Below are 16,526 nucleotides of genomic sequence, written 5' to 3'. Positions count from 1 at the left end.
TAATAAAACGACGTCGTTTTTGCATCCGTATGCACCATGCATGGTGCATACGGATGCACAACATAATTTGCCCAAAAGTTTTAGTTGAGTACGTCCGATAAACCCGACAACCGAAAGATTTGGGGTTATGGCAAAGAATTTTGAACCTGACCAAATAAAAAAATGATAAGTCCAACAGTCCGATAGGACTTGCCCGAAATGAACGGACTAACCTGATTAGCATCTCTATATATGAAGTCACTAGTGTAGGTATACAAATACATTAGTGTAATTAAATAAATTTACTACTATAAATACATAAATTCACTACAGGTTGTGTTATTTTTATGTACCTGCAATATCATATTATTTTTATGCACCTATGAGATTATTTTTATGTATTTAGGTTCACTCTGCAAGTAGATTGTGTTACACGATATAATTTGTCTTTGAATCATGAAATTCGATGTAACAACTAGTAACGATGTTGAGCAATTGTAATTTGTAAGCTATCAAAAACGGGTTGGAGAGAAATGAGCCCGACCTGTTTCGCAACCGAGTTCGGAACTACAACCCATCTCGGGTAGGTTCGTTTAGCCAATTAGCCCACTTATATATCATTAATCACATATTTAATATTTGTAGTTTAATATTTTAGATTTTTTGTATAACATTTGAATTAATAATTAATTCCTCTACTAATCAAGTACATCAAATTTTTTGAATAAATTTCATGTGTGCTTTTATATTATATAATGTATGTTTAGATAATTAAATTTTAGCTTTATTTTGTAATATAATTAATTCATTTAACTTAATTATATTTAACACTAATATTATTAATTTATAAAGTTTATAAAATATATAGTTTATAACTTTATATAATTTATGTAATAAATAAACTTTATGTTAACCATTTGTATCAGGCTAACAGCAAAATAGAAAAGTACCAATAAGAATTCTGTGTTTTTTAGGCCCCATTTAGTACGTTGGATTTTTATTTCTTCAAAAATATCTTTTAATAAATAAATAAAAATAACTAATTTCTAGTCCTCTTTAAATTAGATATTGGCATCTTCTCGTAACAGATCTTCCGTGGCATGTGTATGCCGTGGGGGGCTTCCTTGACAAATTCATACAATTGTGTGGACCTCAGGATAAAAAAACGACACCATTAAATTTTATAAGTTAGAATAATATACATTATGTATTAAAATAATGTACATTACATGTTAAAATAATAAAATTTTTGACGTAAGATAATGTACATTATTAGATGTTTTTTTTTTTTTTTTTTTTTTGTATAATGTGTTAAAATAATATACATTATGTATTAGAATAATATACTTTATGTGTTATAATAATATACATTATGACTTAGAACAATGTAACTTATAGGGTATATAATAATATACATTATAAGTTAAAATAATGTACATTATGAATTTTAAAAAACTTATATTAGAGGGGGTCGCTTGAAAAAAAATTCTGCAAACGACGTCATTTTTGGACCATGGTCCACATAATTGCAACTATTGGGCTTTCCTCACGTAAGTTTTTTTTAAAATAATATATATAATATTAAAAACTTCAAAAAAGTTATATATAATATTACATTTTTTGTCCTTTCAATATATTTGGCCCTCCGGCCTCTCACTTAAATTAATCTTCAATTCCAAGCTAAGTTATACACTTTATCTTCTCAAATTTCCTTGTTCTCTCTTGCGAGTTTCAAATTTTATCTTGTTATTAGTTCATCTCTTTAGAACCATACATATATATTATATACATTATAACGAGATAATTTGTCATTATTAAAATCAATGCATATTTTAGAATTAATTTTTTGTTTTTTTAAAAAAAATTGTTTCTAACTACTTGTTGGTTAAATTTTTGTTTCATATTCTGTTGTTTATTTTAAATAGTTGTTTGTTTGATTCTAAATGGATATTAAGGTGCCAAGTAGCTTGTAGTTCAAGAGCATCTTTGTGACTCTCCCAAATGGAAGGTCACATGTTTATATTAAACCCCACAACACAATCTAAATTTTAGTAAATTTGCAATGTAATGATTATTTTGAAATATATTAAATAAAGAGTAAATACCCAAAATGGTCCCTCGACTATAGCTAAATTCACAAATTGGTCCTCAACTTTTAATTTCAACCAATTAAGTCCTTAACTTTGTAATTTTAACACAATTTGGTCCTTTGTCTATTTGACCGTTTGTTAACTGCACTTTTTTAGGATATATATGTAATTTCATGGTCCATCGTCGGTTTTTTAAGGTTCTGGTTGTATTTCTAGACCGCACTGTTACATTTGAATCTACTGCCGGTGCTGCACCCCATGTCGGAGAGATTATAGCTTTTGATAGATAGATCGCCGAAGTCCCTGGAATGGCTCTTCGAGAAAGTCGTGACTCCAAGCGATGTAGGCAAGCTGAACCGGCTCGGGATCCCCAAGCAGCAAGCGGAGAAGCACTTCCCCCCTCCGAAACGGCGCTGTCACCTCCAAGAGCGTTCTCTAAGCTGAACCGGCTCGTGATCCCCAAGCAGCAAGCGGAGAAGCAGTTCCCCTTCCGAAACAACGATGTCACCTCCAAGAGCGTTCTCTTGAGCTTTGCACGTGAAACTTACATATATATCATCAAAGATCGCGGTCAACAAACGGTCAAATAGATAAAGGACCAAATTGTATTAAAATTGCAAAGTTAAGGACTTAATTGGTTGAAATTAAAAATCGATGATCAATTTGTGAATTTAGCTATAGTCGAGCGATCATTTTAGATATTTACTCTTAAATAAATACCAACTTATTTAATCAGTACTTCAAGTTGGCCCCCAATCTTGACTTCGCCCCTGAATGCGCTTGCCGCATGCCACACCCCCATTTGGCCATTTCATGCGTGTGATTAGCCTAAGGTTCAATTATAACAGCATGCGTTTATAGTACACATTACTTCCTTGTGAGAGAAGAAGTGAGGAAGAAAATTAGCAAGAATTATTGAATGAAACAGGGTCAACTTTATATAGTTTTCCCCCAGAGTAATATACTTATAGCCATTTTCCCCCTCAATTATTTAGGTAAGTACATTAGTCCCCTCAATTATTTTAAAATTGGTGATTTTTTCCCCTGATATATTAAATTGACATTTCTACCCTAAAAGTAAACATTTTATTTATTTTACTTCTCCAACAAATTATCGCGTATACGTAGGGATGACCACGGTTCAGATCAAACTGAACCGGACACTATAGCAATTGAATTAAAAGTTTCCGGTTATGATTCAGATCTAGAACCTAATATTTGGATTTCAATTTATTAAAATTATGAATAAAAAAAATTGGATCTTGAACCGTGAATCGGCGGTTCTGGATCCGGTTCGCGATTTTGAATCGTCTTTATTTTAAAATTTTATTTTTTATTTTAAATAGTCTAAATTCAACAATAAATATATTTTATTTTTTCAGTTCGGTACATGAATCGTCCGTTCCGGTTCGCGATTTTAATAAACTCTAAATATCGAGTTTCGATTCTAAATTGTAATTGGAATATTTCGGTTTGATTGCTATAGTGGTTGTTTGGTTTGAACCAAATTATTGTCATAATTTGTTGGAAAAGGAAAATAAATACAATATTTATTTTAAGGGTAAATATGTCTATTTAACATTTCAGGGGAAAAAATAGCCACTTGAATAATTCAGGGAGAGAAAATGCTATAAGTATTTAACTTAAGGGGAAGAAGTGCCATTTTCCTTTTATGTAATATAATAAATAAACCCCATTTTCCTTTTATGTAATATAATAAATAAACCTTATTTTAACCATTTGTAGCAGGCTAACAGCTAAATTGAAAGGTACCAATAAGAATTCTGTGTTTTTAGGCCCCATTTAGTACGTTGGATTTTTATTCTTCAAAAATATCTTGTAATAATAATAATAATAATAAGAAAAAACCTAATTTCTAGTCGTCCTTAAATTAGAGGGCCGGAGGCATGTGTATGCTGTGGGGGGACTTTCCTGCCAAATTACTGTGGTCTACAAGGCTTGGAGGCATGTGTTTGTCGTGGGGGACAAATTATGGTGTGGACGCGAGTTCACTTTGCAAGGTGGACTCGGGTGCAAAATAACGCTGTTTTGTGTCAAAATGATATCTGTCTGAATTTTTAAAGAATTGCTTCTTCCTTATCGTTTGTTTTCAGAATTCGTTTCTCTATATTCACAAATTTTGAACTCTATATTCACAAATTTAGAACTCTATATTCACAATTTTAGATCTTAATATACAAAATTACAAAACTCAATATTCACAATTGCAGAACTCTATATTCACAAATTTTGAATTCTATATTCACAATTTTGACCTCTATATTCCTAATTACAGAACTCTATATTCACAATTACACAACTCTATATTCACAATTACATAATTCTATATTCAACAGTATAACACAATTTTTGAATCTATAATCACAATTTTTGAACTCTATATTCACAATTTTTGAACTCTATATTAAAAAAAATAAATAAAAAATCATTGGCTAAGAAAACGATGCCACTAACAGCACCATTATTCCATATGCGCATTTTGGACCAGGGTCCACCTTACAAGGTGGACTCGGGTCCATGGCATAACAATTGCCTGAATGCGCTTGCCGCATCATGTCGAAACTCGAAAGCCACAAGGCCGGCCATTTGACAATTTCATGCCTGTGATTAGCCTTAGGGTCAAATATACAGTTGTTATATTATAGACCGCGGTGCATAATCAATTATGCATCGCGGCCCATATACGGCGCCGTTTCTTTAAGTAAAGAAACGGTCCGCCGTTAGAGTTAACGGAGTCCATTTGTTTGGTGTATTAAACACCAACTGACAATACAGTATATCCAAACCGACATTGCAGTTATATCAAAATGATACTGTAGTTATAGTGAAATGAAACTGCAGTGTATATAAACTGAAACTGAATAACATTTCACATATTTGAGTGTATATTGTACAATGAAGCTGTAATTATATCAACATGATCATGTAGTTGTGTTTTAATAAAACTATAGTGTATATAAAATAAAATTAAATAACATTTTCACATATTTGAGTCTATAAATATCGAATGAAACTATAGTTATATCGAAATGAAACTGTAGTTGTGTTCAACTGAAACTGTAGTGCATACAAAATGACACTGAATAACAGAGTTACTTTTTGCAAAAGGGTGCAAAACGGCGGAAATAAACACTGTTAATTTTCATTTAAAAAAAAAGACGCGCGGTGCATAATCGATTATGCACCGCGGTGCATAATATAATTTGCCTCAAATATAACAGCATTCGCTTATACATTAGTTCCTCGTGAGAGAAAAAGAAGTGATCTGAGGAAGCGAAGCAAATTAGCAAGAATTATTGAATGAAAGCAACAAATCCAGATGATTAAATGAAACGCTATCTGAAACGACCTTCATATATACCATAAAGCGCAGATTAGCATTCCTAGTGTTGGAAAAAATAGCATGAAATAGTATGTTAAGTAGTTATGTAGTTATGTTATGATACAAATATACGTGGGGTCTATTTTTCATTTAGGTTCGAATCAAAGTAATAATGGATGAATGAGAAATTGATTAAAGTACACTTCTTATAAAATGAAGACGGGGAATACTCAGAAGAAACTTTTATTCTAGATTATTGAAAAGGGAAGTGCCAAGATATTTTAGGGAGGGTTTGAATTGTATACCTTAAATAAAAGTTCTCTGGTTTTTAAATCATAAATGCTATTACATCTACCATCTCCTATATATATACCAACACAACCATTGTTCTAGTACGCCGGGAGAGAATGGATTTCCAGAGCATTGTATTAGCAACATTGTTGGCCTGGACTTTTGTCCATGGCTTCTGTTTATTAGCAAAAAGATGTAGCAGTCTAGGCAAAAAGCTTCCACCAGGGCCAGTTCCATTGCCGATCATCGGAAACCTTCATCACTTGATTGGTAGGCAACCTCACAAATCCCTAGCCCTGCTAGCCCAAAAATTTGGTCCAATTATGAATCTGAAATTGGGCATGATAAACACAGTGGTCATTTCTTCATCCACCATAGCCAAACAAGCTCTCCAAAACCAAGACTTACTCTTCTCCTCCCGCCCAATCCCTGATGCCCTCAGAGCTCACAACCACGACCAACTCTCTCTCATTTGGCTTCCTGTCTCCTCTAAGTGGAGAACCCTTCGCAAGATCATGATTTCTTCCATGTTTTCGGGCAGTAAACTCGACACCAACCAGCAACTGAGGGTTAGAAAGATTGAGGAGCTTATTATGTACTGCCAGAATAAAAGCCATGTAGGGGAAGCAGTGGACCTTGGGCGTGCAGCTTTTAGGACTACCCTGAATTTGTTATGGAACACCATTTTCTCTAGAGATTTAGCTGACCCTTATTCGGATTCGGGCAAAGAGTTCAAAGAGTTGGTTTGGAAAATCATGGAGGAAGCTGGAAAGCCCAACTTGGTTGATCATTTCCCCTTTCTTGAAAAGTTTGATCCCCAAGGCTCAAGACGTCGCATGACAGGCTATTTCACCAAGGGGCTCGAGCTTTTCAAAGATTTGATTGATGAACGGCTGGAAGAGAGAAAAGTAAGAGGAAGAAGCAGAAATATTGATGTATTAGATTCACTTCTCAACATCAGCCAAGAAAGACCAGAGGAGATTGATAGGACTCAAATTTTGCATGTGTGTTTGGTATGTCAGTCTTCTTCAATTGCTATTGTTATTGCTAATTTGCTATGCATGCTTCCCTACTTTATTTGGACGTAATAATTTTTTTGATAATCTTTTGATCGTGTATAAAACATCACTTTGTCTCTTAATTGGGCTAGCCGGGTGCGAACACGGATTAGTCTGAATATGGTACGGGTTTAAAGGTGCATCCTACAATTAGGGTCTGTTCAGGACACCAACAAATTATGCTGTGGAACCATGTCCACCTTGCAAGGTGGACACGGTTCCAAAACTATTCATAATTATGAATATATAGTTCAAATATTATCAACATATAATTCTATAATTATGTACATAGAGTTGTGAACATAATTATGAACATATAGTTCTGTAATTATGAATATAGAGATTCAATAATTGTGAATATGAAATTCAAAAATTATGAATATATAGCTTTATAATTATGAACATATAGTTCAGTAATTATGAACATAGAGTTCTGTAATTGTGAATATAGAGTTCAATAATTATGAATATGAAGTTCAAAATGTATGAATATATAGCTTTATAATTATGAATATATAATTCAGTAATTATGAACATAGAACCGTGTCACTTTGCAAGGTGGACACGGTTCCACAGCATAACGATTGTAGGACACCTCATGGACTGACCAAAAATTAGTTGCATGTATCTTTGGTATATTATATTATTGGATCTTACAAGCACTATCATACATGTTAATAGGATTTGTTTGTTTCGGGGACGGATACCTCATCAAGCACATTAGAATGGGCAATTGCAGAACTTCTTAAGAATCCAAACACTATGGCAAAAGCTCAGGCTGAGCTCGCTGATGTTATTGGCAAAGGCAAGCAGTTACGAGAAGCAGATGTTATTCACCTACCTTACTTGCAATGTGTCGTAAAAGAAACCCTACGAATACATCCACCAACTCCATTTATTCTGCGTAAAGTTGAACAAGATGCAATCCTATGTGGATACACTATTCCTAAAGACTCACAAGTTCTAGTCAATGTATGGGCAATTGGGCATGACTCCAGTATTTGGGAAAACCCATTAATCTTCAACCCTGAGAGGTTTTGGAATTTACAAGTGGATGTTAAGGGGCAAGATTTTGAACTCATTCCATTTGGCACTGGAAGGAGAATTTGTCCCGCATTGCCATTGGCAATGCGGATGGTTCCAATAATGCTAGGGTCATTGCTAAACTCATTCCAATGGAAGCTTGATGGTGACATTACACCAATGGATTTGGACATGGAGGAAAAATCTGGCATTACATTAACTAAAGCTCAACCTCTTAGGGCCATACCTATTCCCTTTTAACATGTGCCACTCCCGTTCGTACGTGTTCTATAGCAATATTCAATAATGTGTTGCTCCAAAGTTGTTAAGGCATGTTTGCATGCCAAGGTTTGGGAGTTTGTTTATTTTTTGTATTAGTTTGTTTGTTATGCAAGTTTTTAGTCATGTATGTTGGTTGGACAAGTATATAAGTCGGACTTTGTCTATGTTTTTCTACAATTTTCATCTTCTTTATCGGTTTGTCAGGTAGAATTGTAATAAAATTAGCTTTCAATAAATATGGAGACATATTGTTGAGATATTTAATTTGATGATGTTAATTATCTATATTAATAATCATGTGTCTCTTTATTTTCTTTGCATTCATTTTTCATCATCTTGTTGGCACTATAAATTAAGTGTTTGTATTGAGGTTTAGACACAAGGGACAATGTATAATCAATTCTCCCTTTCTTCTTATTTGTTTGTATTCTACATGGTATCAGTCGCTAAGGTTTATACCTGCGTATAAACTCATCCATGACCGACGACAACCAGTCGCTGGCGCAGCCTCCCCAACCTCAACCCAAAATTGAACCAAACTCTTCCTTTTACCTTGGTCCTCAAGATCGACCGGGTGATTTCATAATCCCGACACGTTGTTTGACCAGAAACAACTATGATGGTTGGGTTGCTGACATACAAACGGCGTTGGAGGCACGGCAAAAATTTGATTTCCTTAATGGAATGATCACTAGACCGACTCCACCTTGTTCTCAGTCGGATTGGACCACAATCAATACTATGCTTATTTCTTGGCTAATGAACACCATTAGTCCCTGAGGTAAAACGCTCTCTTGCTAAATACAGGAATGCCAAAAAAGTTACGGGATACTCTCGAGAAAAGATTTGCAGTGATTAATGGGCCACACATTCAACAATTAAAATCATCTATTGTTAAATGTGAGATGTCTACGAATATGTCTTTGTCCAAATATTTTGGCTAGTTGTCAGCACCGCGGGAAGAATTACATACCCATGAGCCTATTATTAAATGTTTCTATTGTGTCTCTTGTACCGCAGACAGTGAACATGAGGCACGACGAGAAAACGGCAAGCTACATCAATTTTTAATGGGTCTTTGTTCAGAGTATTATTTTATATGTGATTATAATTAAATGATTAAAAGTATTATTTTCCATTTCAAAACATTAGGTAAGAAACTACTTGGTTGGCGTGAATGGCGGTGCAATCTTGTGCCTTAAGAGAGGTCAGGAGTTCGAATCCCCTCTCGTATGAAAAAACTAATTTGGACAACACTTTACCCCTTAATTGAGCCGACTCGGTACAAACAGAATAAAAATTAGTCTGAGTATAGTACGAGCTTAAAAGTGTCTCCTACCGATAGAGCCCGCTCAGAACACCTAAAAACAACACTTCTGAGTGGGTGCATAGGACTATCGCTCTCAGTTAGGCCACCTACTTGTGCTGGAGCAATAACTGTGATGGGTAATCAACCACCACAAGTTTGGCGTTATCTGCAAATTAGATCAGGATCCATTTTTTTAATGGATCTTAATCTAAAATGATATTTGTTCATATTAAGTGTCAACCACTGCGTTATATTTAATAATATCATTATGGATTATGTTCATAATCCTAAATTTTATTGTCATAAACTCATAAATACTAAACTAAATATACATTATATGTATTTCAATTCATTTTAAAGTAGCTAGGTTCATGTTTTTTCTTCAATATGTTCATAAAAATGAAATTTAATCCACATAAACATTATATTACAACATATAATGTTTAATAGCATTCATCTTGTACTATGTTAATAATATTAATTAGTTTCATATGTCTATAAAGTATAAACCTAAACATCAATGTTGATATATAAACACTAAACCAAATGTATATCATATGTAGTATTTCTATTCACCCTATAGCAGGTTTATAATGTTCCTTTTATATATTCACAATGCAAAAACAAAGTTTTATGTATATAAACATTATACTATAGACGCATCATGTTTAATAACATTCATGTTGTACTATATTCATAATATTTGTTCTATATGTCTAAGAAACATAAATTTTAATGTCTATAAATACTAAACTAAATGTACATCATATATATTTCCATTTACTTCATAGTAAGTTCATAATGTTTCTTCTATATATTCGTGAAAATAAAGCTTATTATATATAAACATTATACGGAGTACTAAAGTAATGAATTTATTCTTAATTTTTCCTTTTATTTAACAAATAAAATCAATGTATAAAAAAGAGTTAATTCCATTTTTAGTCCTAGATTTATAGGTGGTAGTCCACTTTTAGTCAGTGTCAATTTGATTGTAGTGTATTTTTATCCAAATAAATACCCGGAGTATTGGGTAATCGATCCACAGGGAAGTGGGGTATTAAGCACCAGTTACTAAATTATTCTATGAAGCTAAGCCTAATGATTGACTTGGATGGTTGCATTAAATAAATAAAATAAAGCAATGATTCAGGGTAATGAAAACAATAGAGAGAGACTGAGGGCCCGTTTACTAACAGAAAACTGTTTTCTGTTTTCTATTCTCTGTTTTTCGAAAATTCTCTGTTTTCAATTCTCTGTTTTCTATTCTTCTGTTTTCGAAAACTGAAATTGAAAACGTGTTTACCTGTACTTATTTTCGAAATCCATTCTCCATTTATTAAATTAAAAATGTACCACATACATATATTTATAAGTTATTTCGTGACAAATTAAAATGCCATTACAAAACATATTAATTGCAATAATTTAAAATAAGTTGTTTCGTGACGAAATGTGATTACAAAACATTGTAAATAAAATTGAGTACACCATCAATGATTATAATTTGCCCAGAGTAAATATATATAAGTTGTTTCTATTCTCTGTTTCTTATTTTCTGTTTTCGAAAACTAAAATTGAAAACTTGTTTACGGGTACTTATTTTTAAAATTTATTCTCCACTTACTAAATTAAATATGTACTATATATATATATGTGTGTGTGTGTGTGTGTGTATATATATATATATATATATATATTTATTTATTTATTTATATATATATATATTTATAAGTTATATGTATATAAATTATACAAAATATTTATCTAATCTCATTTATATGTATATTATTCTGTCAATAGCCCAATATTTGTATAAAAAACATTCTGCCAAGTGCTATTCATTTTTCTAATAGCCCAATAGCCCCAATTTCAATAGCCCAATAACCCCAATTCAATTATACAAAACACAGAACACAATATATGAAATCCCTTATTCCCTTCTCGCCTAACACAGAACACAAAAAACATTCTGCAATGCCAAGGCGTTGAGTTCGACGGCAAATTATATGGGGGCAAACCCTGTATGAAATTTGAAACGAAGGAAGCTAAATGATACTCCTTGGCACAAGTTTAAACGGCTTTATATTCAGACTCCTTGGTACGAGTTTAAACGGCCTCATATCTTTCAAGGCTCCTTGGCACGAGTTGAAACGACCTTATATCTTTAAGTTGTAGTGTCGAGACTTTCTTCCACTGTATACTTTCGAGTGTTATATGCTCTCAAGTGGTGTACAAGCAATTCTTGAGGGGGCATTTGTAGACACTTAAATTTTGATAAATATTGATTATTTATCAATATTAATATATTTGAAATATTTTGGATAATATTGATATTATCTAATTTGTTAATTAGATAATATCAAAAGAGTTTGAACTTATCAAAACTCTCTATCCTACAGCTATAAATAGGGCATTTCATTTCTATGTAATCACACAAATCCTAGAAAAAATCATGTAAACATCTAGAAATATATATTATTCAGAGATCATAATGAAATGAATGTGATCCTGAAAGTAAAAGCCCCTCCTCCAATCCAATCATGCCTGTTGATCCAAACCTCTATTGAAAATCAAGACATTTGAACCTGGAGGCCCTTCAAGAAGAACAAGCTATATATACAAGCCCTTCTTTGAAGATCAAGCCACTTGAAACCCGGAGGCCCTTCAATGGTGGAGTGTTCAAGACATCCAAGAATCAGAGGACCATTCAGAGACTTGTACCCACTCCCATTGATACTCAATGTAACTAGAATTTTGAATATTAAATATACATTATTCAGTTGTCTTTGTTCACACAGGTAATTATGACAATGTACCAAATATAGTAGATTACCATGAAATAATAATTATTATGAAAGGTAATAAATGATATTAGCCCCGAAACTTAATAACAATAATTAATAATGTCTATTAATAATAACTACAATAAAAGCAAAACTGTAATTAAGGGATGCCAAATACTAATCTCAATTTACCACATAATAATTAACCATGACTATTATGATACTAAGGGAGACTAAAGTTAAGGTAATAACCAAATTATCATTATACAGACAATATACCAACTATATTACTTTTGTCATAAAATTAAATATTTAACATTATTATTATGGCCCTGAAAATTATTGATGGATTAAAAAAACATAATCAACTTAAACAATAGTTTGTAATTCTTAATGGCCAAAATAACAATTAAATCCTTAAATCCTTAATGTCTCAAAATAGTTCAAGACAATAATTATAGCATTTAATCACTCAAATTAAACTCATAAATCTCAATGGCCCAAGTGAATTATAACATGGATGAAAAAAATTGTCTAGTACTGAAATAGACAAAAAACTTAATATTATTACCAACGATGAATACCATTAACAAAATATGGCAGTTAGTAATAATTAAAGCTTAATAAACATCTTATAATAAAAAAAAAGCTAGAATTATTATTAAAACAAAAAATATCAATCCAAATGGTAGGATCCATACTTTAATGACCCAAGATAGGTCCCAAATAGCTTGTTCAAAAAAAAAAAAGAGAAACCAAACAAGTTGCCTTAGTAGGCCATAATGTCCTAAATTGGCCTAAGGATCCAAAATTGAATGATATTTTAATAATGAATTTAAGTTAATAATATGCTAAATCCAACCTTAATGCATGTTTTTCTAAATGTATAATAAAATAATGAGAAAATTTCAATTTTGGTCCACTGACTATTGCACTTGTGTTAATTGCAACACTTGACTATCAAAAATGTTAATTTAGTACCTTGACTATGCAATTTCTATCAATTTTGGTCACGCCGGCCAAATTACCGGCGAATTGTCATCGGAAAAACTTAAGTCAACAGATGGACTGAATTGGAAGGGGCAAAATAGTCTTTTCCAATCCACTATCGCCTGAGACCTCAGCCAACTCTTCTCCAATCCTTCTCTGATGTGATTCGCAAGAGAATACTTATCAAATCTGCAATTTCCCTTCCAAACTCCTCTCCGATCCTCCTCTGATGTGAATAGCAGGAGAATACTTCTCTTATTCCGATCCTCCTATGCAATTCCCCTTCCAGACGGAGCGCTGCTACCATGTCCTCTCTCAGAACATCCAGAGATGGCCTCTCCCCTGCAAATCGCCCTGATCGCCAACCAAATTTGGCCCCTCCTCAAATCTCGGGAAATCGGACACAATTACGCAACAAATCATCAATTGCATCATCAATCTGACCTTCCTGCGACCATCTCGATGATTTTGGAAAATTTCATATTTCCAGCGACATCACCGTTGCCGAAAGCCGCCCCACCGCCGCCGGTGCCACCGGTGAGGAGCCAAGAAATCGGAGAGGATTTTGTCGTCGGTGAAGCGGTCGTTGGGGAGATGGGCGGGGAAAGAGTGGCCGTAGGGGTTGTGGTTGGCTTGAATAGGAGTGATTAGGAAATTGTTGTTGCCGGTGTCGGCAAAGGAATCTCCGAATATGAGAATGGCTGGGAATCTCGGCGGGGGAGTGGTGGCGCTGCAGCTGCAGATGGCGGTGATAGAAATGAAGAATAGCAGTATGAGAAGAGTGAAGGAAGAAAACAACATGAAATGTCAATTTTGCCCTCCCATTTAAGTTTAATTGTTGACTTCCAATTTTCCGGTCACATTTGGCCGGCGTGATCAAAATTGATAAAAATTGCATAGTCAAGGTACTAAATTAACATTTTTGATAGTCAAGTGTTGCAATTAACACAAGTTCAATAGTCAGTGGACCAAAATTGAAATTTTCTCGAAAATAATTATTTAATAAATATACATAGCATATATTATTAACTATAAATTGTAAAACTTGAGACAATTCAATTTACACCTTGACATTAAATTAAAATTCAAATAGCAAATTAAAACTTAATATTTGTCCCAAATTGAATGATAATTTAATAATTAATTAAGGAGAAGTTAAACTTGAACAATTAACTAGAATAAGTCGCCAAGCACCTTGTGCACAGATGACACTCGGGTTGGACTCCCATATGGGAGGTTGTGAGTTCGAGCCTCAGTGGAGGTGTTAATAGTAATACTACATTGTAATAGAGTCAGTGGCATTCAAAAAACTAGAATAAGTCTAAATATGATGATGGATCAACTAAAGCAAGCCCAATAAACTAAAATAGGCCCAAAAGTTTTTTTTTTTTTAAAACAGACTAAGTCTGCCCAAATGGGCATGACCCGGCCCAATCCTATAAGCCATCATCTTCTTCTTCATGTTAATTAATCAGCAGCAACTCTATCTGCCGTGTGAATCAACCAGCGCCACTGAAGGTCTGATGCTACGAGGGGCAGCGACAGCAATGCCTGAAGAAGGAAGCAGTGACGGCCGGATCGAGCGCCGCCTGAAGGGGAGATGACGGCAGCAAGCAACATCCGCCACCGTCCTCACCTGCAATACCAAGACACGCCGTTGCCATTGTTCTATTTGTTTCCAGAAAACCAACGCCATAACCAGAAGGGGAGAACAACAGATTTTTTTTTTTTTTGTTAACTGTAGCTGCCGATTACTTCCCTAGTAGCAGTCGCCGGAAACCCTGCCTCGCCTGTTTATCTTTGTCGCAGCACCAAGGTTCGCCGCCAACCGCCTGAAAAACCAGCGCCACGCCGACGGCCTTACGGAGAGAGAAAGACAACCGGCGACAAGAAGAACAAGCGAACGACCGCCACCAGTGATTCCAAGTCGCGCCCTCGTCGCCTACCGCTAAAACTAATTGTGGTGACCTGAAAAACGAAGCACCGGCGACTCCTGAAACCAGTTCCAAGGTCGCCAGCGAATGCATTCGAAACCAGTGCTGTGCTTAAGCCTCCTCGTTTCCCGACCAAAACAAATCGGTGGCGGCAAGTTCCAAAAGCATAACAATGTATATGTATTGAAATTGCACCGTGACACTTGAAAATTAAAAGCAATGTATTTTTACTTGTTAATTAGGTTATGCAGTAGTTACGTTCATTAATTAAACTTGTTTAAGCAAATGTAAATAATGAAAGCTAAAAGCATAAAGAATGTAAAAAACACAAAGAAATGTTACGCAGTTCGGAGCTCCTTCTCCTACGTCTGCGGGGCAACCCATGTCTGCCCAATCCACTATAGATGTTCACCAAAAGGAGTATTACAAGAGGTAAATACAGATGGCCTCCAGCCTTTACCACTACCACTCTTTCTAACACCTATCCAGGATTGACACACGAATACCCGAACAATCTTCACAAGATGCTTCAGCAGTAGCACGTACTGATCATGTAGTACAGATTAAATATTCTTAAGAATTAAATAATAAAACACATTATAATCAAAGGCTTTGTAAATCAGAAGTGTGCTCTTGAATATTAATCTCAAAGTTGGCAATTGTCTTCTTTCGAACAACTTCTTTATATAGTATACAGTAAGCCTTCATTTGAATCCCTCAATCATAGCCTTTTGCTTTGTTGAATAATTCTCAGCCACAAAATTTTGTCTCTTTGAAAGCTTCATGCGCTGATTGCTGACCAATTCATACTGTCCACTAATTTCACATTGCATGGTCCAAAAATCTATCAACTATAAATTAATTCTTTAATTAAACTAATAACATCACTTACAAAATAAAATAGCCAATAATAAGGTTTTAATGTGTAAATACTTTTACACTTACAATCTCCCCCTTTGGCATTTTATTTGGTAAAACTCAAGTATCAAATACTTTGGGCAAGAATCAATTTAATTTTATTTATAGCCCTTAGTATAGGTACTTAACAAGACACAAAAAATATAAAACCAAAAAATAAAATAACAAATTAAGTTCTTTTTGGACCATTTTTGAATAGAGTACCTGATTAGAAATCTTCAATTCTTGGATCACACACAGAAGCATTGAATTCATAGCATACCACTTCATAGATTAACCAAATATTTCATCATAGTCTTTACCAAAAAAACCATACTGATCCAATACGTCCAAAAGATACCATAATAATCCAAAAGATTCAAAATCTCCAAAAGTTACCCCATAATACTCCGTAATACTTCCCCTTACTCCAAAACTCCCCCTTTTTGCCAAATAAATGACAAAGGAAGGTGAACATCATAATAGTGGATTAGATTTATCGTGCAGACGGGGTGCCCAAAACTGAGCCGTCATCAGCATAATC

The 16,526-nt window shown here is 34.0% G+C and overlaps 1 protein-coding gene across 3 annotated transcripts; it reads left to right on the top strand.

Moving 5' to 3' along the window:
• Window positions 1-5,702: 5,702 nt before the first annotated feature.
• On the top strand, window positions 5,703-8,238 carry LOC109156605 (geraniol 8-hydroxylase-like). 3 transcript variants are annotated; one of them, XM_019304460.1, is made up of 3 exons: window positions 5,703-6,716; window positions 7,443-8,085; window positions 8,128-8,238. In XM_019304460.1, the coding sequence occupies exons 1-2, from the start codon at window positions 5,820-5,822 to the stop codon at window positions 8,043-8,045; spliced, it is 1,500 nt and encodes a 499-aa protein (XP_019160005.1). In that variant the 5' UTR covers window positions 5,703-5,819; the 3' UTR covers window positions 8,046-8,085; window positions 8,128-8,238. The 3 variants fall into 3 exon arrangements, with proteins under 3 accessions (XP_019160005.1, XP_019160004.1, XP_019160003.1); XM_019304459.1 differs by having other exon boundaries at window positions 7,443-8,088; window positions 8,131-8,238; XM_019304458.1 differs by having other exon boundaries at window positions 7,443-8,238.
• The last annotated feature ends 8,288 nt before the right edge of the window (window positions 8,239-16,526 follow it).

Source organism: Ipomoea nil, unplaced genomic scaffold, assembly GCF_001879475.1.
Source record: "Ipomoea nil cultivar Tokyo-kokei standard unplaced genomic scaffold, Asagao_1.1 scaffold2742, whole genome shotgun sequence".
In the NCBI taxonomy this organism is placed as follows: Eukaryota; Viridiplantae; Streptophyta; class Magnoliopsida; order Solanales; family Convolvulaceae; genus Ipomoea; species Ipomoea nil.
Note: the sequence above shows the minus strand (reverse complement) of the source record. Positions and strands in the feature narration are given on the sequence as shown.

Excerpts from the sequence above, each read along its gene's own strand:
- LOC109156605 (XM_019304460.1), top strand. The coding sequence starts at position 5,820 with ATGGATTTCCAGAGCATTGTATTAGCAACATTGTTGGCCTGGACTTTT. Across the intron at positions 6,717-7,442 it reads AAATTTTGCATGTGTGTTTG|GATTTGTTTGTTTCGGGGAC; the intron begins GTATGTCAGTCT and ends ACATGTTAATAG.